Here is a 24,741-nt window from a genome sequence, read left to right as displayed (position 1 = left end):
TCCTAAAATGTAACAATGACCCGGGAACCTCTAAACCACCAGTTTTTTCTAAACCATTATGGAAAACGACGGCTCGTATTAGAGGAACACCATATATTCCTAGAAAATTAGGAAAACGAACCAAGTCCGAAGAAGAAGAAACCAGTGATTCAGATTAGAGGGTTGTAATCATGTTGTGTATTATATGTATTGTAGTGTGCTTGTACTTTTATGTTCTATGTAAAAATTGCTTGTATTGTTTGTTAATTATCTTTTATGAATCTAATCCTTGTCTATTTTACAGTATAAAAACAAAATGGACGTTAAGGGTAGACAACCGAATATTTTAGAAGACCTACCAGAGGATATGATTGAGGAAATCTTGTCTAGAGTCGGTCAAAATTCATCAGCACATTTAGTTATGGCGAAATTAACTTGTCAAACGTTTGAAAGACTTTCCCGAAATGCCTTAGTTTATAAAAGGCTTTCCTTTGATAGGTGGGGTATATCATATTGGGGAGACCGTAAGTTACGCCGTGTTTTCTTTAAAGCATTAAATGCGGGGAACCCAAATGCAATTTTACGCTACGGGTTAAGAACCTATTTTGACTCAACATATCCCAACATAGGATTTCGTGAATTAGAAAGAGCTTCTAACATACAACATAAAGAAGCATGTTATGCTTACGGGTTAGTGATGTTCGCTTCTTACCAAAGTGAGAAAAAAACATTGGATTGCAACTTTTAAATAAAACCTTCCCACAAGTGATGGATTCAGTAGTTGGGGTGAGAAACAAGGTTTTTAGATTATTACGGGGCTGTTGGACATTATAAAACCCTCGTCCTTTTGACGACATTACAACATGCTACCTAGCCAATGGTCATAACGGTTATTTTACACAAGACCAAGGATGGGAAGTCGTCTTAGTAAAACCAGAATGCATGACTTGTTTCTGGACTTATGAATTACGTGTCTTTATTTCCTTTGCTGAACAACTTGCGTATTAACTAGATTTATCTTCAAAACTGTCCTGTATCAAAGTGTACTATATTTCATGTTATATGTAATATAGCGATGTTGTAAGTTTGAAGAATATTTGTATGTGATATATTATTATAATCAGTTTTTTCATATGGAATTGTAGTAGTTGAATTGTATATTAGCTACTAAGTATGAACTTAACGGGTAGGTAGTACCCGAATTTAAACTTATAAAATGCTAATATGAAGAAAAAGCTTTTATAAATGAGTTCATATTATGCTACGAAATACTATTGACTACTCTTAATATTCTATATGATTAACTCGATTCAGTTGGCTATTTTGAAGGAAATGGCACCGACTACTCGACACACCATGAATATGAGCGAAGAGGAATTTCGTACTTTTCTTGCTGCAAACATAGCTGCAGTACAGGCTGCGCTACATACCAACCATAACTCTGAATCTAGCAATGCAGCTAACGGCGCAAGAAATCGTGTAGGATGCACCTACAAAGAATTCACTGCCTGCAAACCTTTGGAATTTGATGGAACCGAAGGACCAATTGGATTGAAACGGTGGACCGAGAAAGTCGAATCGGTGTTTGCCATAAGTAAGTGTACTGAAGAGGATAAAGTTAAGTACGCTACGCATACCTTCACATGTACTGCGTTAACGTGGTGGAACACCTATCTTGAACAGGTAGGACAAAATGCTGCTTACGCACTACCGTGGTCGGCATTCCAGCAATTGATGAACGAGCAGTACCGTCCTAGAAACGAAGTCAATAAACTCAAGGCAGAACTTAGAGAGTTATGAACACAAGGGTTCGACGTTACCACATATGAACGACGATTCACAGAGTTGTGCCTATTGTGTCCGGGAGCATTCGAAGATGAAGAAGAGAAGATCGACGCGTTTGTAAAAGGGTTACCAGTAAGGATTCAAGAAGATGTGAGTTCACACGAGCCCGCTTCTATACAGAAGGCAAGTCGAATGGCTCATAAACCCATAAATCAGATTGAAGGAAGAATTAAAGAGCAGGTAGCCGAAGAAGCCAACACGAAACAACTCAAGAGGAAGTGGGAGGAAAACGTTGACAAGAGTCACCAGTACAACAACAACAACAATTACAACCACAATCGCAACAACTATCCCAACAACCGCAACAATAACCGCAATCCTAACAATAACTACAACAAACATCCCAACAACAACAACTACAACAACCGTTTCAATAACAATAATAATCCCAACAACAACCTCAATAACAAAAATGGCAACAAAAACCAAAAACAGCCATGTCATAGGTGTGAAGAAAATCATCAGGGGTTTTGCACGACATTTTGCAATAGGTGTAAAAGAAATGGTCATAGCGCGACAAAGTGTGAGATCTACGGACCAAAATTTAACAGAACTAAAGGAACAAATAATGTCGAAACAAGTAATGCCGAAACGAATAGTGTCGGAGCAAGTAATACCAACGCTGTTTGTTATAAATGTGGAAAACCTGGCCACATTATTAGAAATTGCCCGAATCAGGGGAATACTAATGGGCAGGGCCGTGGAAGAGTTTTCAATATTAATGCGGCAGAAGCACAGGAAGACCCAGAGCTTGTTACGGGTACGTTTCTTATTGACGATAAATCTGCTTATGTTTTATTTAATTCGGGTGCGGATAGAAGCTATATGAGTAGAGAATTTTGTGCTAAATTAAGTTGCCCATTGACGCCTTTGGATAGTAAATTTTTACTTGAATTAGCAAACGGTAAATTAATTTCAGCAGATAATATATGTCGGGATAGAGAAATTAAACTCGGTGATGAAACGTTTAAGATTTATTTAATACCAGTCGAGTTAGGGAGTTTTGATGTAATAATTGGCATGGACTGGTTGAAGAAGGTAAGAGCAGAGGTCGTTTGTTACAAAAATGCGATTCGCATTATGCGTGAAAAAGGAAAACCTTTAATGGTGTACGGAGAAAAGAACAACGCGAAGTTAAATCTTATTAGTAGTTTGAAGGCGCAAAAACTAATAAGAAAAGGTTGTTACGTCATTCTAGCACACATCGAGGAAGTTAAACCTGAAGAAAAGAACATCAGTGATGTTCCCGTCGCAAAAGAATTTTCTGATGTATTTTCGAACAAATTACCGGGATTACCCCCACATCGATCCGTTGAATTTCAAATAGACCTTGTACCAGGAGCTGCACCAATAGCTCGTACTCCATACAGACTCGCACCCAGCGAAATGAAAGAATTACAAAGTCAGTTACAGGAACTTTTAGAGCGTGGTTTCATTCGATCAAGTACATCACCATGGGGAGCTCCTGTTTTGTTTGTCAAGAAGAAAGATGGTACATTCAGGTTGTGTATCGACTACCGAGAGTTGAACAAACTTACCATCAAGAACCGCTACCCACTACCGAGAATTGATGACTTATTTGATCATCTACAAGGCTCGTCTGTTTATTCGAAGATCGATTTACGTTCTGGATATCATCAAATGCGGGTGAAGGAGGATGATATTCCAAAGACTGCTTTTAGGACGTGTTACGGTCATTACGAGTTTATGGTTATGCCGTTTGGATTGACTAACGCACCAGCTATGTTCATGGACCTTATGAACCGAGTGTGTGGGCCATATCTTAACAAGTTTGTCATTGTTTTCATCGATGACATACTTATTTACTCGAAGAATGATCAAGAGCACGAAGAACATTTGAGAAAAGTGCTAGAGTTGCTGAGAAAAGAAAAACTGTACGCTAAGTTTTCAAAGTGTGCATTTTGGTTGGAAGAAGTTCAATTCCTCGGTCACGTAGTGAACAAAGAAGGTATTCAGGTGGATCCAGCAAAGATTGAAACCGTTGAAAAGTGGGAAACCCCGAAAAATCCGAAACACATACGCCAATTTTTAGGACTAGCTGGTTACTACAGAAGGTTCATCCAAGACTTTTCCAGAATAGCAAAACCCTTGACTGCATTAACGCATAAAGGGAAGAAATTTGAATGGAATGATGAACAAGAGAAAGCGTTTCAGTTATTGAAGAAAAAGCTAACTACGGCACCTATATTGTCATTGCCTGAAGGGAATGATGATTTTGTGATTTATTGTGACACCTCAAAGCAAGGTCTCGGTTGTGTATTAATGCAATGAACGAAGGTGATTGCTTATGCGTCTAGACAATTGAAGATTCACGAACAAAATTATACGACGCATGATTTGGAATTAGACGCGGTTGTTTTTGCATTAAAGACTTGGAGGCACTACTTATATGGGGTCAAAAGTATTATATATACCGACCACAAAAGTCTTCAACACATATTTAATCAGAAACAACTGAACATGAGGCAGCGCAGATGGATTGAATTGTTGAATGATTACGACTTTGAGATTCGTTACCACCCAGGGAAGGCAAATGTGGTAGCCGACGCCTTGAGCAGAAAGGACAGAGAACCCATTCGTTTAAAATCTATGAATATAATGATTCACACTAACCTTACTACTCAAATAAAGGAGGCGCAACAAGGAGTTTTAAAAGAGGGAAACTTAAAGGATGAAATACTCAAAGAATCGGAGAAGCATCTTAATATTAGGGAAGACGGAACCCGGTATAGGGCTGAAAGGATTTGGGTACCAAAATTTGGAGATATGAGAGAAATGGTACTTAGAGAAGCTCATAAAACCAGATACTCAATACATCCTGGAACGGGGAAGATGTACAAGGATCTCAAGAAACATTTTTGGTGGCCAGGTATGAAAGCCGATGTTGCTAAATACGTAGGGGAATGTTTGACGTGTTCTAAGGTCAAAGCAGAGCATCAGAAACCATCAGGTCTACTTCAACAACCCGAAATCCCGGAATGGAAATGGGAAAACATTACCATGGATTTTGATACTAAATTGCCAAGGACTGCAAGTGGTTTTGATACTATTTGGGTAATAGTTAATCGTCTCACCAAATCAACACACTTCCTGCCAATAAGAGAAGATGACAAGATGGAGAAGTTAGCACGACTGTTTTTGAAGGAAGTCGTCTCCAGACATGAAATACCAATCTCTATTATCTCTGATAGGGATGGCAGATTTATTTCAAGATTCTGGCAGACATTACAGCAAGCATTAGGAACTCGTCTAGACATGAGTACTGTCTATCATCCACAAACTGATGGGTGGAGTGAAAGAACGATACAAACACTTGAAGACATGCTACGAGCATGTGTTATTGATTTCGGAAACAGTTAGGATCGACATCTACCGTTAGCAGAATTTTCCTACAACAACAGCTACCATTAAAGCATTAAGATGGCGCCGTTTGAAGCACTTTATGGTAGAAAGTGCAGGTCTTCGATTTGTTGGAGTGAAGTGGGGGATAGACAGATTACGAGTCCGGAGATAATACAAGAAACTACCGAGAAGATCATCCAAATTCAACAAAGGTTGAAAACCGCCCAAAGTCGACAAAAGAGCTACGCCGACATTAAAAGAAAAGATATAGAATTTGAAATTGGAGAGATGGTCATGCTTAAGGTTGCACCTTGGAAAGGCGTTGTTCGATTTGGTAAACGAGGGAAATTAAATTCAAGGTATATTGGACCATTCAAGATTATTGATCGTGTCAGACCAGTAGCTTACCGACTTGAGTTACCTCAACAACTCGCGACTGTACATAACACTTTCCACGTCTCGAATTTGAAGAAATGTTTTGCTAAAGAAGATTTCACTATTCCGTTAGACGAAATCCAAATCAACAAAAAACTTCAATTCATCGAAGAACCCGTCGAAATAATGGATCGTGAGGTTAAAAGACTTAAACAAAACAAGATACTAATTGTTAAGGTTCGATGAAATGCTCGTAGAGAACCCGAGTTCACCCGGGAATGAGAAGATCAGATGAAGAAGAAATACCCGCACTTATTTCTAGAAGATACATCAACACCTCCAACTGCTTAAAATTTCGGGACGAAATTTATTTAACGGGTAGGTACTGTAGTGATCCGAACTTTTCCATGTTTATTTATATTAAATGAAATTGATATTTACATGATTAAGTGTTTCTAACATGTTAAGAAATCAAATTTGTTAAGACTTGATTAATTGAAATAGGTTTCATATAGACAATTGACCACCCAAGTTGACCGGTGATTCACGAACGTTAAACTTATAAAAACTATATGATGACATATATATGATTATATATATAGTTAAAATGATATTATGATAAGTAAGTATCTCATTAGGTATTTTAACAATGAGTTATATACATAAAATTGAGTTTATTGAATTAAGAAACTCTAAACGATATATATAATGATTATCGTTATAACAACGTCTTACTAAATACATATGAATCATAGATATTGATACACTATGTTTAATCATGATAAATAATAAGTAAACATGTCAATATATATATTAACAATGAATTACATATGTAAAAACAAGACTACTAACTTAAGGTTTTCGAAACGAGACATATATGTAACGATTATCGTTCTAACGACATTTAAATGTATATATATCATATTAAGATATAGTAACATATCATAATATCATAATAATATAATAATTTAACATCTCATTAGATATAATAAACATTAGGTTAACAACATTTAACAAGATCGTTAACTTAAAGGTTTCAAATCAACATTTACATGTAACGACTAACGATGACTTAACGACTCAGTTAAAATGTATATACATGTAGTGTTTTAATATGTATTCATACACTTTTGAAAGACTTCAAAACACTTATCAAAATACTTCTACTTAACAAAAATGCTTACAATTACATCCTCGTTCAGTTTCATCAACAATTCTACTCGTATGCACCCGTATTCGTACTCGTACAATACACAGCTTTTAGATGTATGTACTATTAGTATATACACTCCAATGATCAGCTCTTAGCAGCCCATGTGAGTCACCTAACACATGTGGGAACCATCATTTGGCAACTAGCATGAAATATCTCATAAAATTACAAAAATATGAGTAATCATTCATGACTTATTTACATGAAAACAAAATTACACATCCTTTATATCTAATCCATATACCAACGACCAAAAACACCTACAAACACTTTCATTCTTCAAATTTCTTCATCTAAGTGATCTCTCTCAAGTTCTATCTTCAAGTTCTAAGTGTTCTTCATAAATTCTATAAGTTCTAGTTTCATAAAATCAAGAATACTTCCAAGTTTGCTAGCTTACTTCCAATCTTGTAAAGTGATCATCTAACTTCAAGAAATATTTCTTATTTATAGTAAGATATCTTTCTAATACAATGTAATACTCATATTTAAACTTTGATTCAATTTCTATAACTATAACAATCTTATTTCGAGTGAAAATCTTACTTGAACTTGTTTTCGTGTCATGATTCTACTTCAAGAACTTTCAAGCCATCCAAGGATCCTTTGAAGCTAGATCTATTTTTCTCATTTCCAGTAGGTTTATCCACAAAACTTGAGGTAGTAATGATGTTCATAACATCATTCAATTCATATATATAAAACTACCTTATTCGAAGGTTTAAACTTGAAATCACTAGAACATAGTTTAGTTAATTCTAAACTTGTTCGCAAACAAAAGTTAATTCTTCTAACTTGACTTTTAAAATCAACTACACACATGTTATATATCTATATGACATGCTAACTTAATGATTTAAAACCGGAAAACACGAAAAACACCGTAAAACCGGATATACGCCGTTGTAGTAACACCGCGGGCTGTTTTGGGTTAGTTAATTAAAAACTATGATAAATTTTGATTTAAAAGTTGTTCTTCTGGGAAAATAATTTTTCTTATGAACATGAAACTATATCCAAAAATCATGATTAAACTCAAAGTGGAAGTATGTTTTCCAAAATGGTCATCTAGACGTCGTTCTTTCGACTGAAATGACTACCTTTACAAAAACGACTTGTAACCTGAAATTCTGACGATAAACTTATACTTTTTCTGTATAGATTCATAAACTTAAGTTCAATATGAAACCATAGCAATTGGATTCACTCAAAACGGATTTAAAACGAAGAAGTTATGGGTAAAACAAGATTGGTTATTTTTGCTTGTTGTAGCTACGTGAAAATTGGTAACAAATCTATATTAATCATATCCTAGCTAACTTATATTGTATTATACATGTATTCTAATATATTATGTAATCTTGGGATACCATAGACACGTATGCAAATGTTTTGACATATCATATCGACCCATCTATATATATTATTTGGAACAACCATAGACACTCTATATGCAGTAATGTTGGAGTTAGCTATACAGGGTTGAGGTTGATTCCAAAAATATATATAGTTTGAGTTGTGATCTAGCCTGAGATGTGTATACACTGGGTCGTGGATTGATTCAAGATAATATATATCGATTTATTTCTGTACATCTAATTATGGACAACTAGTTGTAGGTTACTAACAAGGACAGCTGACTTAATAAACTTAAAACAGTAAAACGTATTAAAAATGTTGTAAATATATTTTGAACATACTTTGATATATATGTACATATTTGTTATAGGTTCGTGAATCGATCAGTGGCCAAGTCTTACTTCCCGACGAAGTAAAAATCTTTGAAAGTGAGTTATAGTCCCACTTTTAAATTCTAATATTTTGGGATGAGAATACGTGCAGTTTTATAAATGTTTTACGAAATAGACACAAGTAATTGAAACTACATTATATGGGTGAATGATCGAAGCCGAATATTGTAACAACCCAAACCGTAACCGACCAAACACGGAGAAATTTCAAACAAAAAAAAAAAAAAAAAATTTATTCCAGGCCATCGGCGCGCCGCGCCAAAGGGCCGCGCGCCGCGCCAAACCCCTGCTGTTACCGGAAAGTTTAAATGCGAAAAAGATGAACGTGTTCCCGGCATATTTAACCAAAACGCTTTTAACCATACATTCATATATGTAAAACTAGCACATAACTAAGGTATGAACAAGTTTTACAAGGTGGGGCCCACACGTGCCCAAAACGCCACTAAGTTTAAAATACAATGTTTAATACAAATTAGAGTTTCGACCACAAAAGGTTTAATTGCCAAACGACACAACGAGCATGGTGTTTGGGGTTAAACTACCCAAGTCTCGGTCAAACTCCAAGCCATAACCCAAAAGTGCTTCCTAATCATCGAAGCGGGAAACTCAATCCAAGGTAATGCCCTTGCCCTTATCCACACACGAACCTATAAAAAGGTAAACAACGAGAGGGTAAGCAAAGCTTAGTGAGCACAATAATTATACATACACATATATAATCTACTTACTCGCATCACTTACACAACATCGTATTCGAGTTTAACAATTCATCAAGCATGCTACATTAATAAGCATATACCAATAATTCACAATCCCACAAGTAGCTAATAGTACAATAGCATACGATTCCTAAATTAATACTTCCAATACATAATTCACATAACCTTGGTTAACCAATTCGAACACGGGAAGCGGTACTTACAAGACCGTTGGAGTTCATAACGTCCACTAGTGTTACTTACACACCGCGTAATCACTAGTCCCCGGGTGATGTCTTAAACACCGCGAATAACTCACCCTTACAACAATGTGGCGTCTTAAACACCGCGACGAATCCACACTTCATTCAATACAATGAGTGGTGTCTTAATCACCGCGACACTTCCACTCCCATGACATTGTGGTGTCTTAAACACCGCGACAATACCACAAGTCAATCATACCATGAGTAGTGTCTTAAACACCGCGACAATGCTACTCGTTACTTAGAATGTGGTGTCTTAAACACCGCGACAATACCACATTCGTGCAACACAAATAAATACATTATATACACATACGCATAATTATTCCACTCACCTTAAACCTTCGGTGATTATTAAACCAAGCTTGAATTCCAAGGTAACGTACCTATTTCACAAGCATATAATTAATCAATCAACATGGCCTAATCTCATAACACACACCATCCTAGGTCATCTTGACCCATTTTGACAACTAACCCTAAATTGGGTCGTTTTCACCAAAAACCCTAACACTTGGCACTTATGGCCTTCACGCACATTAGAACACTAGGTTTTAGCACAAAACACTAATATTGACCCATCTTGGTCCATTTTGACCCATTTGACTCGATAAAAGTCAACACACCCATTTTGGGTCATTTATGCCCAAATCACACCCATTTACACTTCCTCAAGGTGTTCTAACAAATTACTAGCCAATTAGGGTTTCATAACAACAATTAACACTTTTAAAACCCTAGCTAACCCATTATTGAGTCTACATGACCCAATTTACCCAAAACACCCAATTTACCTACAAATGGGTCTTAGTGCTCATCTTCAACACAAACCCTAACCCATACACAAAATCAAAACAAGAAATGGAAGTTAAGGTATACCACAACTATCAAAATGTAGCAATGGATGAGATGAACAACTTTAGAACTTGGACTTTAGCAAGAAACCTTCTTCTTCTTCTCCAAAATGGGATCTCTCTCTCTAGAACTCACTTCTCTCTCTAGAATTGAATTAGGAAGATAAGGTTGGTGAAAAGGGGAGTAAATGAGCTCCCAAACAACTGAACCAAGCCTTAAAGTCGGCCTTGAAGTGAATTTCCCAAAATGCCCTTGATTTAAATTTAAATAAACAAGGGGGGGCTGTCTGCACGATTTTGCGCGGCGCGCCATTAGGCCGCGCGGCGCGCAAATGGACAGAAACTGGTTCCTAGCTCCTTTTGAAATATAAAACCAATCCCACAACAAAGTTAACTTCTATACATTATATACAATAATTACACGGGTCTTACAACTCTCCCCCACTTATTCGGATTGCGTCCTCGCGATCCAAGCCGCATGACAAGCGGGAAGATAAACCAACACAAACTCTTCGGGCTCCCATGTAAACTCGGAACCTTTATTCCGTCGCCATTGAACTTTGTAGGTCCTAACCTCTTTATGTCTCAACCGTTTGACCTTTTCATCAAGTATTGCAATTGGCTCTTCAACATACTCCAACTTATTGTTTAGCTCAATTTCATCTAAAGGCATCCATGAAGAATCATCCGCAAGGCACTTACGGAGGTGAGAAACATGAAACGTGTTATGGATCCCCGCAAGCTCTTCGGGCAATTCCAATCGATATGCAACTTCACCAACACGAGCTAAAACTTTAAACGGTCCAATAAACCGAGGACCTAACTTTCCCCGTTTTCGAAATCGAATAATACCCTTCCATGGCGAAACCTTAAGCATAACCATGTCGCCCTCTTGGAATTCGATCGTTCGTCTACGTTTATCGGCATACGACTTTTGCCTATCTTGAGCCTTCTTCAAATGCTCCCGAATAATATCAATCTTGTTATTCGTCTCTAAAACCAAATCGGTACTTCCGATTTCTCTTTGACCCACTTCTCCCCAACAAATGGGAGTTCGACACCTTCGGCCATAAAGCATCTCGTAAGGTGGCATCCCGATACTAGTATGAAAACTATTATTGTATGAGAATTCCACCAAAGGTAAATGCTCATCCCAACTACCACCAAAATCAATGATGCACGCCCGTAGCATATCTTCCAAAGTTTGATTCGTACGCTCGGTTTGACCGTCCGTTTGAGGATGATACGCCGTGCTCAACTTTAATTGTGTACCCATATCTTCATGAAACTTTTCCCAAAATCGAGATGTAAAACGGTATCTCGATCCGAAATAATAGATATAGGAACGCCATGTCGCGAGACCACTTCCTTGATAAACAACTTAGCCAAGGCCTCCGACGATATTGCTTCTTTAATGGGAAGAAACAAGGCACTTTTCGTCAACCGGTCCACGATCACCCAAATCGAATCATATTGAGTTCTCGCCGTCTTAGGTAACTTAGTGATAAAATCCATGGTAATGTGCTCCCATTTCCACTTCGGGATTTCTAACGGTTGCAACTTACCATACGGCTTTTGATGCTCGGCTTTAACTTGCAAACAAGTAACACATCGTTCAACGTATTTTACAACATCGCGTTTCATGCCCGGCCACCAATAATCTTTCTTCAAGTCATGATACATTTTCGTCGCGCCCGGATGAATGGAATATTTCGACTTATGTGCTTCATCGAGTAGCACCCGTCGGTAATCACCCGTCTTAGGCACCCACACCCTTCCTTGAAAGGACAACAAACCCCGCGGACCCATAGTAATAAACTCCGATTGGCCCACAATTCGTTCCGCGTGCTTATCGTGAACATAAGCCTCTATTTGGTCTTCACCCATCTTTTCAAGAAAGTCGTTAGTGATAATCAAACGTAACGATGTTATACGTATCGCCGGATGTTGAGTCTTTCGACTTAACGCATCCGCGACCACATTCGCCTTACCCGGATGGTAAAGTATCTCACAATCATAATCTTTCACCACATCCATCCATCTACGTTGACGATAATTCAAATCCCTTTGAGTAAAAAGGTGTTTCAAATTCTTATGATCCGAATATATCGTACACTTGACACCATATAAGTAGTGGCGCCAAATTTTCAACGCATGCACAACCGCCGCCATTTCAAGATCATGAGTCGGGTACCTCGTTTCGTGTTCCTTTAATTGCCGAGAGGCATAAGCAATGACTTTACCCCTTTGCATAAGAACGCACCCGAGCCCATTTAAGGAAGCATCACAATAAACCACCATGTCTTCGACGCCTTCCGGTAACACTAACACCGGAGCTTGACACAACTTCTCTTTCAATAATTGAAAAGCAATTTCTTGCTCGTTTTCCCAATTGAACTTAGCACTCTTCCTCGTCAACTTTGTTAATGGAGAAGCAATCTTAGAAAAGTCTTGGATAAACCGACGATAATAACCGGCCAATCCGAGAAAACTTCGGATCTCCGTGGGTGTAGTCGGTCGTCCCCAACTCTTCACCGTCTCAATCTTCCCCGGATCCACTTGGATACCGCTTTCGTTCACAATGTGACCAAGGAATTGAACTTCCCTTAGCCAAAATTCACATTTAGAGAACTTTGCATACAACTTCTCTTTTCTTAGCGTCTTCAAAACTTCACGCAAGTGACGTTCATGTTCGTGCATACTTTTCGAGTAGACTAGTATGTCGTCAATGAACACAATAACCGACTTGTCCAACATAGGTTGACACACCCAGTTCATAAGATCCATGAATGCCGCCGGTGCATTCGTAAGACCGAAGGGCATAACTACAAATTCATAATGCCCGTAACGCGTTCGGAAAGCCGTTTTCTCAATATCTTCCTCACGGACCCGCATTTGGTGATAGCCGGACCGTAGGTCGATCTTAGAGAAATACGTTGCGCCTTGAAGTTGATCAAACAAATCGTCGATCCTAGGTAGTGGATAACGATTCTTGATCGTAACTTTATTCAACTCACGGTAATCAATGCACATACGCATACTACCGTCTTTCTTCTTCACAAATAAGACCGGAGCGCCCCATGGCGAAGCACTCGGTCGGATAAAACCCTTCTCGAGCAATTCTTGAATTTGATTCAATAACTCTTGCATCTCCGTTGGTGCTAAACGATAAGGAGTTTTAGCAATGGGGGTAGCCCCCGGAACCAACTCGATGCGAAATTCTACTTGTCTTTCCGCCGGTACACCCGGTAACTCATCCGGAAAGACATCTTCAAACTCATTAACTACCGGAATTTCACGAATAGGTGGTGGCTCATTACGAGTGTCGACAACATGAGCAAGGAAAGTCATACCACCGGTAATAACGTGACGTCGTGCCCGAGCAAAAGTGCATATCGGCACCGATCTCCTTCGTTTATCACCATGAATAATCATCTCTCCCCCACTTGGGGTCTTTACACGAATAAACTTGTCGTGGCATGCAATATCGGCTCTATAACGATCGAGCCAATCCATACCAACGACAACATCAAAATCACCCAAAGTCATCGGAATAAGATCAATTTCGAAACTTTCGGCGCCAAACACAACATTGCAATTTTTACACACATCAACCACTAGCGCCGTCTTGCCATCCGCTATTTCAACTTCTACCGGACAACTCAACTTTACTAGCGGTTTATTTAACTTAGGCACAAATCTTGGAGATACGAAAGACAAATTAGCACCACTATCAAAAAGTATCCGAGCCGGATTAGAATTAACCATGAAAGTACCTGAAACGACTTCATTGGATTGTTTAGCTTCTTCATTAGACATCAAGTAGTTACGACCCCTAGCCGTACCCGCTGCCTTCTCTATCCGCTTAGCATTATCATTACGCAACTCGGGACACTCGGGTTTCTTGTGTCCCTCCTTCCCACAATTGTAGCAAGTGAATTTTGTAGTAGAAGATGGTTTGGTACAATCACGAGCCATATGCCCCCTTCGCCCACAATTATGACAAGTATAGGGGAAATCCCCCGAGGCACCTTTCTTCACACTCCCCACACTCTCGGTTGGGCCTTTCTTTGACTTCTTGCTTGAAAAATTTGAGTGACTCGAACCTTCATACTTTCTCTTCCTCAACACAATCGCTTCAAACCCTTTCGCCATATTAAACAACTCATCGAAGCTCTTCACCACGTTTACGCTAATCTTTTCTTGATAACTATCATTCAAGGTTCGATAGAAATCTTCTTTCAACATTTTATCATTCCCGACATACTCCGGGCAAAATTGCGTCTTGGACAAGAACACGGATTTGAGAGTGTTCAAGTCCATCGACCCTTGCCTCAAGGTACGTAGCTCGTCCTTAAGTCTTGTAAGATCGGCCGAAGTTCGGTACTCATCGAAGAATTCCGCTTTAAATTCCTCCCAAGTGAAGTCCATACATTGTTCTTCACCATAGAGTTGGATCTTAGCATCCCACCACAATTTCGCGTCGCCCCTTAACATGCTACAACCATACCTAGTCTTCTTGTCGGGTGGACACTCACAAGTACGGAAGGCCCCCTCCATATCGGAGATGAATCGGGCACTCTTGAGTGGGTCCCGATCGCCCTCAAAAGTAGGAGGTTGAGCATCCCTAAAGTTCTTGAAGAAAAAGTCACGCCTTCCCCCATTTTCTTCTTGAAGAGCAATCTTAATTTGCTCCTTAACCAAAGTGACGACTTGTTCGTCAATCGTCTCGAGAAACATCTTCTTAACATCTTCGCGAAACTCCGCCTTTTGGCGTTGAAAGATGGCCTCAACCTTGGCCGTGAACTCGGGGTCCTCGCTCGTGCCCCCAATATCGGTGTCGTGTCCGTTTCTCATCTTCATTCTATAAAACGGAAAAGATTAAACAACGAAACTAACGACATGACACATATATATACATATACACCATACCACTCCATCTCGCTCGACAATCGTCGTACATCGCTCGTTTGACACGATTTGCACCCGTAGTAAGGGTAGCTAATCATTACTACGCGAGCACGTCGCGTTAACTCGCTAGTACAACGTTCATTTCGCTCGATGATTGCTATACAACACAAACAATAACGCATGATTAGTTCATATAAACCTATGCGCTAACCAAGACCCGGTCCGACCCAAAGTCCTACAAGTCCCGCACAATACGCACACAAAAGTCTAAGTCTAGGCGCCTATCTCAAGTCACCTAAATCCCTTAGACCATGCTCTGATACCACTTGTAACAACCCAAACCGTAACCGACCAAACACGGAGAAATTTCAAACAAAAAAAAAAAAAAAATTTTTGTTCCAGGCCATCGGCGCGCCGCGCCAAAGGGCCGCGCGCCGCGCCAAACCCCTGCTGTTACCGGAAAGTTTAAATGCGAAAAAGATGAACGTGTTCCCGGCATATTTAACCAAAACGCTTTTAACCATACATTCATATATGTAAAACTAGCACATAACTAAGGTATGAACAAGTTTTACAAGGTGGGGCCCACACGTGCCCAAAACGCCACTAAGTTTAAAATACAATGTTTAATACAAATTAGAGTTTCGACCACAAAAGGTTTAATTGCCAAACGACACAACGAGCATGGTGTTTGGGGTTAAACTACCCAAGTCTCGGTCAAACTCCAAGCCATAACCCAAAAGTGCTTCCTAATCATCGAAGCGGGAAACTCAATCCAAGGTAATGCCCTTGCCCTTATCCACACACGAACCTATAAAAAGGTAAACAACGAGAGGGTAAGCAAAGCTTAGTGAGCACAATAATTATACATACACATATATAATCTACTTACTCGCATCACTTACACAACATCGTATTCGAGTTTAACAATTCATCAAGCATGCTACATTAATAAGCATATACCAATAATTCACAATCCCACAAGTAGCTAATAGTACAATAGCATACGATTCCTAAATTAATACTTCCAATACATAATTCACATAACCTTGGTTAACCAATTCGAACACGGGAAGCGGTACTTACAAGACCGTTGGAGTTCATAACGTCCACTAGTGTTACTTACACACCGCGTAATCACTAGTCCCCGGGTGATGTCTTAAACACCGCGACTAACTCACCCTTACAACAATGTGGCGTCTTAAACACCGCGACGAATCCACACTTCATTCAATACAATGAGTGGTGTCTTAATCACCGCGACACTTCCACTCCCATGACATTGTGGTGTCTTAAACACCGCGACAATACCACAAGTCAATCATACCATGAGTAGTGTCTTAAACACCGCGACAATGCTACTCGTTACTTAGAATGTGGTGTCTTAAACACCGCGACAATACCACATTCGTGCAACACAAATAAATACATTATATACACATACGCATAATTATTCCACTCACCTTAAACCTTCGGTGATTATTAAACCAAGCTTGAATTCCAAGGTAACGTACCTATTTCACAAGCATATAATTAATCAATCAACATGGCCTAATCTCATAACACACACCATCCTAGGTCATCTTGACCCATTTTGACAACTAACCCTAAATTGGGTCGTTTTCACCAAAAACCCTAACACTTGGCACTTATGGCCTTCACGCACATTAGAACACTAGGTTTTAGCACAAAACACTAATATTGACCCATCTTGGTCCATTTTGACCCATTTGACTCGATAAAAGTCAACACACCCATTTTGGGTCATTTATGCCCAAATCACACCCATTTACACTTCCTCAAGGTGTTCTAACAAATTACTAGCCAATTAGGGTTTCATAACAACAATTAACACTTTTAAAACCCTAGCTAACCCATTATTGAGTCTACATGACCCAATTTACCCAAAACACCCAATTTACCTACAAATGGGTCTTAGTGCTCATCTTCAACACAAACCCTAACCCATACACAAAATCAAAACAAGAAATGGAAGTTAAGGTATACCACAACTATCAAAATGTAGCAATGGATGAGATGAACAACTTTAGAACTTGGACTTTAGCAAGAAACCTTCTTCTTCTTCTCCAAAATGGGATCTCTCTCTCTAGAACTCACTTCTCTCTCTAGAATTGAATTAGGAAGATAAGGTTGGTGAAAAGGGGAGTAAATGAGCTCCCAAACAACTGAACCAAGCCTTAAAGTCGGCCTTGAAGTGAATTTCCCAAAATGCCCTTGATTTAAATTTAAATAAACAAGGGGGGCTGTCTGCACGATTTTGCGCGGCGCGCCATTAGGCCGCGCGGCGCGCAAATGGACAGAAACTGGTTCCTAGCTCCTTTTGAAATATAAAACCAATCCCACAACAAAGTTAACTTCTATACATTATATACAATAATTACACGGGTCTTACAAATATGCCCCTTTTGCTTGGTAACCTAAGAATTAGTAAACCGATCTACTAATTGACGCGAGTCCTAAAGATAGATCTATTGGGCCTAACAAACCCCATCCAAAGTATCGGATGCTTTAGTACTTCGAATTCATTTTTATCATGTCCGAAGGATTTCCCGGAATGATAGGGAATATTCTTATATGCATCTTGTTAATGTCGGTTACCAGGTGTTCACCATATGAATGATTTTTATCTCTATGTATGGGATGTATATTGAAATATGAAATCTTGTGGTCTATTATTATGATTTGATAAGATATAGATTAAACCTATAACTCACCAACATTTTTGTTGACGTTTTAAGCATGTTTATTCTCAGGTGATTATTAAGAGCTTCCGCTATTGCATACTAAAATAAGGACAAGATTTGGAGTCCATGCTTGTATGATATTATGTAAAAACTGCATTCAAGAAACTTATTTTTGATGTAATATATTCTTATTGTAAACCATTATGTAATGGTCGTGTGTAAACGGTATATTTTAGATTATCATTATTTGATAATCTTTGTAATGCTTTTTAAACCTTTATAGATAAAATAAAGGTTATGGTTGTTTTAAAAATGAATGCAGTCTTTGAAAAACGTCTCATATAGAGGTCAAAACCTCGCGACGAAATCAATTAATATGGAACGTTTATAATCAATATGAAAGGGACATTTCATCGGCGGGGTGGCCAAGTGATTAAGTCCACCTTCAATGACGATCGTCGATTAGAAGGCCCCAAATAAGGTCGTAGGTACTAGTTAATCAAGAAACTAACCTGTTAACCTTTAGAAGATGCTAGGCGATGCTGGTTACGTAAGACGTGTATTAGATGATGGTTACGTAATGTGATTTTTTTTAGAATGATAGTTAGGGTTTGTATATATAGGCAAACCCTAAGTCTAGAACCATCCAGGATAATGGCAATCCTTTCCATAACAAACTCCCCCGAATCACAGATGTAATTATGGAAAAGATATTTACTTGATAGCCAAGTAATCGCTGTACCGAGAACAAAGGCATTAGATACGAATCCTCATACCGCATAACGCGCATAAGCACACGCATACGCACACTAGTGAGTGCCCGCATACATATGGGATGCGCATGCGGGTTGCGTATCATTAAAAACGTAATATAACATAAATAAATATAACATGACATAAATAAATATAATTTCTTTCACCAGAACTTGTAATCTTTATCGAAGATAATACATAAATTAAATATACTATTAATCAGATAATGATAGATTAAATGTGTAATTTGTATATTTATTAAGTTTGATATACATGTTTTATTGCGGGTACTCATAGTAAATTCATTATATGATTGCAAATAAAATGTATTTGTAATGGTAAATAAATTTTAAATAGTTATTGTGTATACGTATATGTTATATGTATATTTATATGTTTGTATATTTATATGTATATTTATATGTATATTTATATGTTTGTATATGTATTTTAGGTATTAATATTTTTCATCCATATCTATATCTATATTCATTTAAGTTCATTCATATCTGTATTTATATTTATTTAGGTAATGCATTATTAATAAAATTGATCGAATGAATATCGAGTAGATCAAGTGACAATTGTGATTCCTAGATAATATGAATAGGTGATTAGTTATCACACTACTAGCTATAGATTCCAATAGTAAATTTGGTTGATTACTTTGGGAGGAAAAGTGTTGTTTTAGAAGATTTAATAGCTTAAAGTACCAAACCTACGGCTATGGTTAATAGTGGTAATGGATATATCCATGGATGAAACTTTTCATCCATGTCCATATTCATATTCATTTAGGTTCATCCATATCCGTATACATATCTATTTAGGTTCGTCCATATCCATCATGAAGCGGGTGGATCAGGTGGATATCCACCGGATCGGGCGACCATTGTCATCCCTAGTTAATACTAAACTAAATTGAACTTTGCCGTGATTGTGCATTCTACCAATTTCCTCCAACAATGATCACATTTTTTTTTATTATTCTTTGATTTTTTTGAAAGACATACTCACATATACCATTAACACGAATATTTACAACTACGAATATGTCTTAAGTGGGACTTGAACCCTCAACTTTTTGGTTAGAGGGTCACCACGATACCGCTGGGCTAAATGCCCTTTGGTAACAATGATCACATTTACAAGCTATTCCATGTTGTCGTGTAACTTGGAAGATGGGAGAAAAAATTAAACAAAGTGCATCTTATTCATTTACACATTTCATATTGTTTGATTTTATTAAATTATCATCACATATTGTTTGGTATAATTAATTTAGCATTCCAATCACACAAACCTACTAATCAACAAATCAACAAACTTTTCTTAAAATGACATAACTTCAACTTACCTCACCTATTATACACCAACTAAATATATATAAAGTGGCTCTCTAAACGTAACCACAATGTTGTTAACAATGAGAAAAGTATTTTACAATTATATAATCATCACATCAACATTAATAATTGACTTTTACGTTAGTTAACAACAACTGAATTACCACGTTTACAAAAATCATGCATATCAGTATAAACTTTTAAACGAAATCAATCTAGTAATAAATTAAGAAAACAAAATTGGATGTAGATAGGTGAAGTAAATGCATTTTATCTACAATAAAAATATTGTACGTAAATGAATAAAAGTGGTTGTTACAAATGAATAAATGCTACCCATATTTACAAAATCTTGTTTTATTAAATTAAAAATATAAATATAAATAATAATAATAAATAATAAAAAAGTATAATAATACTACGGAGTATAAAAGTATCTCTCTCCCTCCATATCATCGCGACTGCACCCATCACCTAATCACTCACCTCCTATATAAATATAAACATATAAATAAATATAAATTTAAATACATATAAGATCGGAGTATTATATATATCTCTGATAATAAAATAATTCCAGTTATTCAAATCAGTTACCTGAAAATTCAATTTCCCCAAAATGACCGGACCGGAGCGACCACAAATAGTACTTTTCGGATCATCAATTGTACAGCTTAGTTTCAGTAATGACGGTTGGGGCGCCATTCTCGCTGATATCTACGCTCGTAAGGTATTATTAATTCCTTTTATATTTTGTATTAAATTTTAATTACTTCAATTGCGTTTGAATTATAGTTGTAACCTAATTTTAATTTTTGTAACGATTTTGTTAAGAACTTAATCTAATCAGTGTATTTTGTAAAATAATGAGGGCGAATTACATGATAATGTAGTTAACTTTACTCTTTTGCCACCGGATGTATACTGAATTATAAGATGGAGAATGCTAAACCTTTAATCTTGTTTAAGCTTATTATATTTAAGATTATAAATTCAGATGAATTAATTAAAAAGTATAAATATTCTTTGTTGATAGTCTTTCCTTGTATAAACTTGATATCAGCGTTTTAAGTTAATACTCCGTAATAAATAACAATACGCAAATATATATAGTTGTTTATTAACAAATTTTTTAACTAAAATGTTAAACAACAATAGTATCAATATTTATTCATGGTAACTATCAACTCTTAACTAGTGTTGTAAACAACGTCCGTTGCGTCTGTTGCGACGTTTTTGTTACTAGCCCGTCTCGACACCATCACGTCATCTAATAAGTCGGTCAACGGTCAAAAGTCCTGTCAAATGCGGGAAAGGTCGGGTCAACGCAGTCAAAAGTCGAAAGGTTAAATTCAGTCAAAAGTCAGTCATATCAATCAAATTTGACGTCATTTAGTGTTACTTTTTTGTATTATATTAACGTTAATCGCGATTTTAGGTACAAACTGGTCAATGAAGATTTTTTTGGCTTTAAAATATGTGTGTGTGTGTGTATATATATATATATATATATAAAGGTCAACATCAGTCAACGTCCGTCTCGACTGTCTCGACCCCGTCTCGACGTTTTAAGTTCCTGACCGTCTCAACCCCGTTTCGCGTCTTTTTCAACCTTACTCTCTGCATGGTGCATTACTTCTCTTAAGAATGAAAATATTAAACAATACACACACACACACACATATGTTATATTTTATATAGTAAAATAGTGAATTTTTACGAGTTAAAAATCGAGAGTCGGAGTCACTAGTCGACAAGTATGCCCACTCATAATAATATTTGATAATATTGGTAATTATAATGTAATGTATCTATATATGTAAGTTATAAATTAATGGATTTATTTCATGAGCTATTTTTATGTTTGTACTAGGATACGGCTAGTGAAAAGTAATTGAGTATGATTCTAATCAAAGGATTTTGAAGGTTGAATGTGTCTAAAGTTGAAAGATAGAGAGTTGATCACATAAATTTTATGTATCTAATTTTTCCTTATTATTACCTATCATATATTGTGATTTGAATCAAAGACTCTGCGATTCACTTCTTACAGTGTGCCCAAAGTTTAATCTTGGAAGTGTTCAGTTCTATGCATCTAGTTTGAACTGAAGACATTTGAAATTTTATTATATTTCTAATTAGATAAGATCATTCTTATGGAAGTAGCACCCTATATATATTTATGGGTTGTATCTAATATGCAGTCTAACGGTAACGGAGCATGGTCATTAATCTTAGTGTTGACTGTTGACCATGCTAATATTATGGCTGGTCTTTACAATGTGTAGTTTTTTTATTTTCTACTGCAGGCAGATATAGTGTTGCGAGGATACTACGGCTGGAATTCTAGACGGGCTGTCAAGGTTCTTGATCAAATTTTCCCTAAGGTAATTCTTCGATAGTCAGTTAAATATTTATAGCATAGTTTTGAAACCCATACTTATAGATTGTCTTGTGTTATTGTCACATAGGATGCTGCCAGTCAGCCTTCATTGATCATTGTTTACTTTGGTGGTAATGATTCAATGGGACCTCACTCATCTGGACTCGGTCCCCATGTCCCTTTACCTGAATACATTGAAAACATGAGAAAAATTGCTACCCATCTTAAGGTACCATTTCATGACAACTTGTGACTTTAATTTTCTAAGAATATGTTAAATGTTAATTGACAAATGTGACACAGGTTAACCCAAATTTATTTGATTAATTGGAATGTTCTCAATCTGTAAATTCAGCTAAATATTTTAAACATTATTTGTAATGATGACATCATATGAAAATCAGGGCCTTTCAGACACAACTCGACTCATTTTTCTCACTTGCCCACCTGTGGATGAGGTCAGACTTCGTGAAAACACAAGGTACTATGACTATTTTTACTTTTATTAATTTTGATCGTAATAATCTATTTGACAATTATATCTAAAACTAGTGTATTGTCATGTAAAAACAGCTCAATCTTTAGTGAACTTGTCCGAACAAATGAGTTGTGCCGAATATATTCAGAAGCTTGTGTTGAGCTGTGCAATGAGATGGAAATAAAAGTTGTTGATCTTTGGACTGAATTTCAGAAACGAGAAAATTGGTTGAATTTTTTTACGTAAGCATTCTTACCTATAAATCTATAATGGTCAATTTGGATTATCAATGTCAACCCTATTATCACTTATGAATGGTCAATTTGGGTTGGTACTTATCTGAAACAGGCATTTTAAAAAAACAATCTAACTAAAAGGGGAATGGGTCAAACGATTTGCGAGTCCTCAGAAGTCTAATATCAAAAATGTCAATGACCTTAATGGCTTTTTATTGTTTTAATTCTGAGAATCAGATGAGGATTCTGAATTATGCTTTTTGTAGTCTTGATCATCACATTGAATGTTTAAAAATTTCTTGAATACAAAGAACATAAACATATATGTGGCTCAATTTGACCTGATCCATTTTTGCCCTTTCTTAAACGGACTTGTTTCAACCCCTTTTGACCCGTTAACCAACCCACCCATCGTGCCAACCTTGTAAATACATCGAAGACCTATTCTTTTAATTTAAATCTCATATAAAACTTGTGTATAAAACCTAGTATTTCTAAAAAAATATCAATATAAATCTTAACATTTCTCGTATTAATCTTAACTAATATATCTGTTGATTCTATATTGTTTATTCAGAGATGGGGTGCATTTATCAGGTGAAGGAAGCAAGGTAGTTGTTGAAGAAATACTAAAAGTGCTCAAAAACGCAGAATGGAAACCGAGTCTGCACTGGAAATCGATGCCCACCGAGTTTTCAGAAGACTCGCCCTACGATTTAGTTTATTCAGACGGTAAAACGACCCTAAACCCGTCTGATTGGACTTTCCATAGAGAAATTCAATGGGACTAAAACATCATTTCAGTTGTGCAAAATTTTCGGTGAATCAGAACTGTAAAACACACGAATTTGACTCAGTAAAACGACATTTTCTGTCACAATAAAGAATCAAATTTCCAGTTTCATGTATACAGCCATAGATTTCGACTCGTTATTAAAAATACAGAAGTTCAACTTATGAGATATGACATAGACTCTGTTAGAGGATAAAATACAGTATAAAAATAGACATGATGAATCCTATTAATTCAAGCCACTTATTATACAAAAAGCCCCCCACTGAACTATGTTTTTTGTTGTTTTTACATCTTTAATCTGTTAAAAGGCCCTATATACGTCTTTCATGCACCCCGAAATATTAAATGTGTCGGGTCAAGTCAAATCGGGTCGGGTCGCTATAAAAACACAAATATAAAATTAGATAATACTCAAGAAATATAAGGTTGTTCATATTTTTTATTATTTTCATTACAACCACTATCAAACAGAAGCATATCATTAATACAAAAATATCATATATTCGATCCACTAGATACTGAAGGTAAGATTTTACTTTTTTTTGCCTACAAGGTTTTTTCCATAATGAAATCATTGCTAATGTCATCTAACATATTTTTCTCAATATATGAATATATGAAAGTAGACAATCATTCATAAATTGATCTTTCAATATGTTTCGCAAATTGTTCTTTATTAACTTCATTGCTGAAAAGTCACGTTTGTGACGACCCGAAAATTTTCGACCAAATTTAAACCTAATCTTCACATGAATTCGACACGATAAGCAAAGTTTGTTAAACCGA

At 36.8% G+C, this 24,741-nt stretch overlaps 1 protein-coding gene across 1 annotated transcript; it reads left to right on the top strand.

Moving 5' to 3' along the window:
• The first annotated feature begins 20,539 nt into the window (after positions 1-20,539).
• On the top strand, positions 20,540-24,080 carry LOC139893502 (GDSL esterase/lipase WDL1). Its single transcript, XM_071876667.1, has 6 exons — positions 20,540-20,792; positions 22,372-22,449; positions 22,534-22,674; positions 22,850-22,926; positions 23,019-23,165; positions 23,737-24,080. The coding sequence occupies exons 1-6, from the start codon at positions 20,682-20,684 to the stop codon at positions 23,948-23,950; spliced, it is 768 nt and encodes a 255-aa protein (XP_071732768.1). The 5' UTR covers positions 20,540-20,681; the 3' UTR covers positions 23,951-24,080.
• Positions 24,081-24,741: the final 661 nt, after the last annotated feature.

This window comes from Rutidosis leptorrhynchoides, chromosome 2, assembly GCF_046630445.1.
Source record: "Rutidosis leptorrhynchoides isolate AG116_Rl617_1_P2 chromosome 2, CSIRO_AGI_Rlap_v1, whole genome shotgun sequence".
Taxonomy (NCBI): domain Eukaryota; kingdom Viridiplantae; phylum Streptophyta; class Magnoliopsida; order Asterales; family Asteraceae; genus Rutidosis; species Rutidosis leptorrhynchoides.
This window is presented reverse-complemented; position numbering and strand designations above follow the sequence as displayed.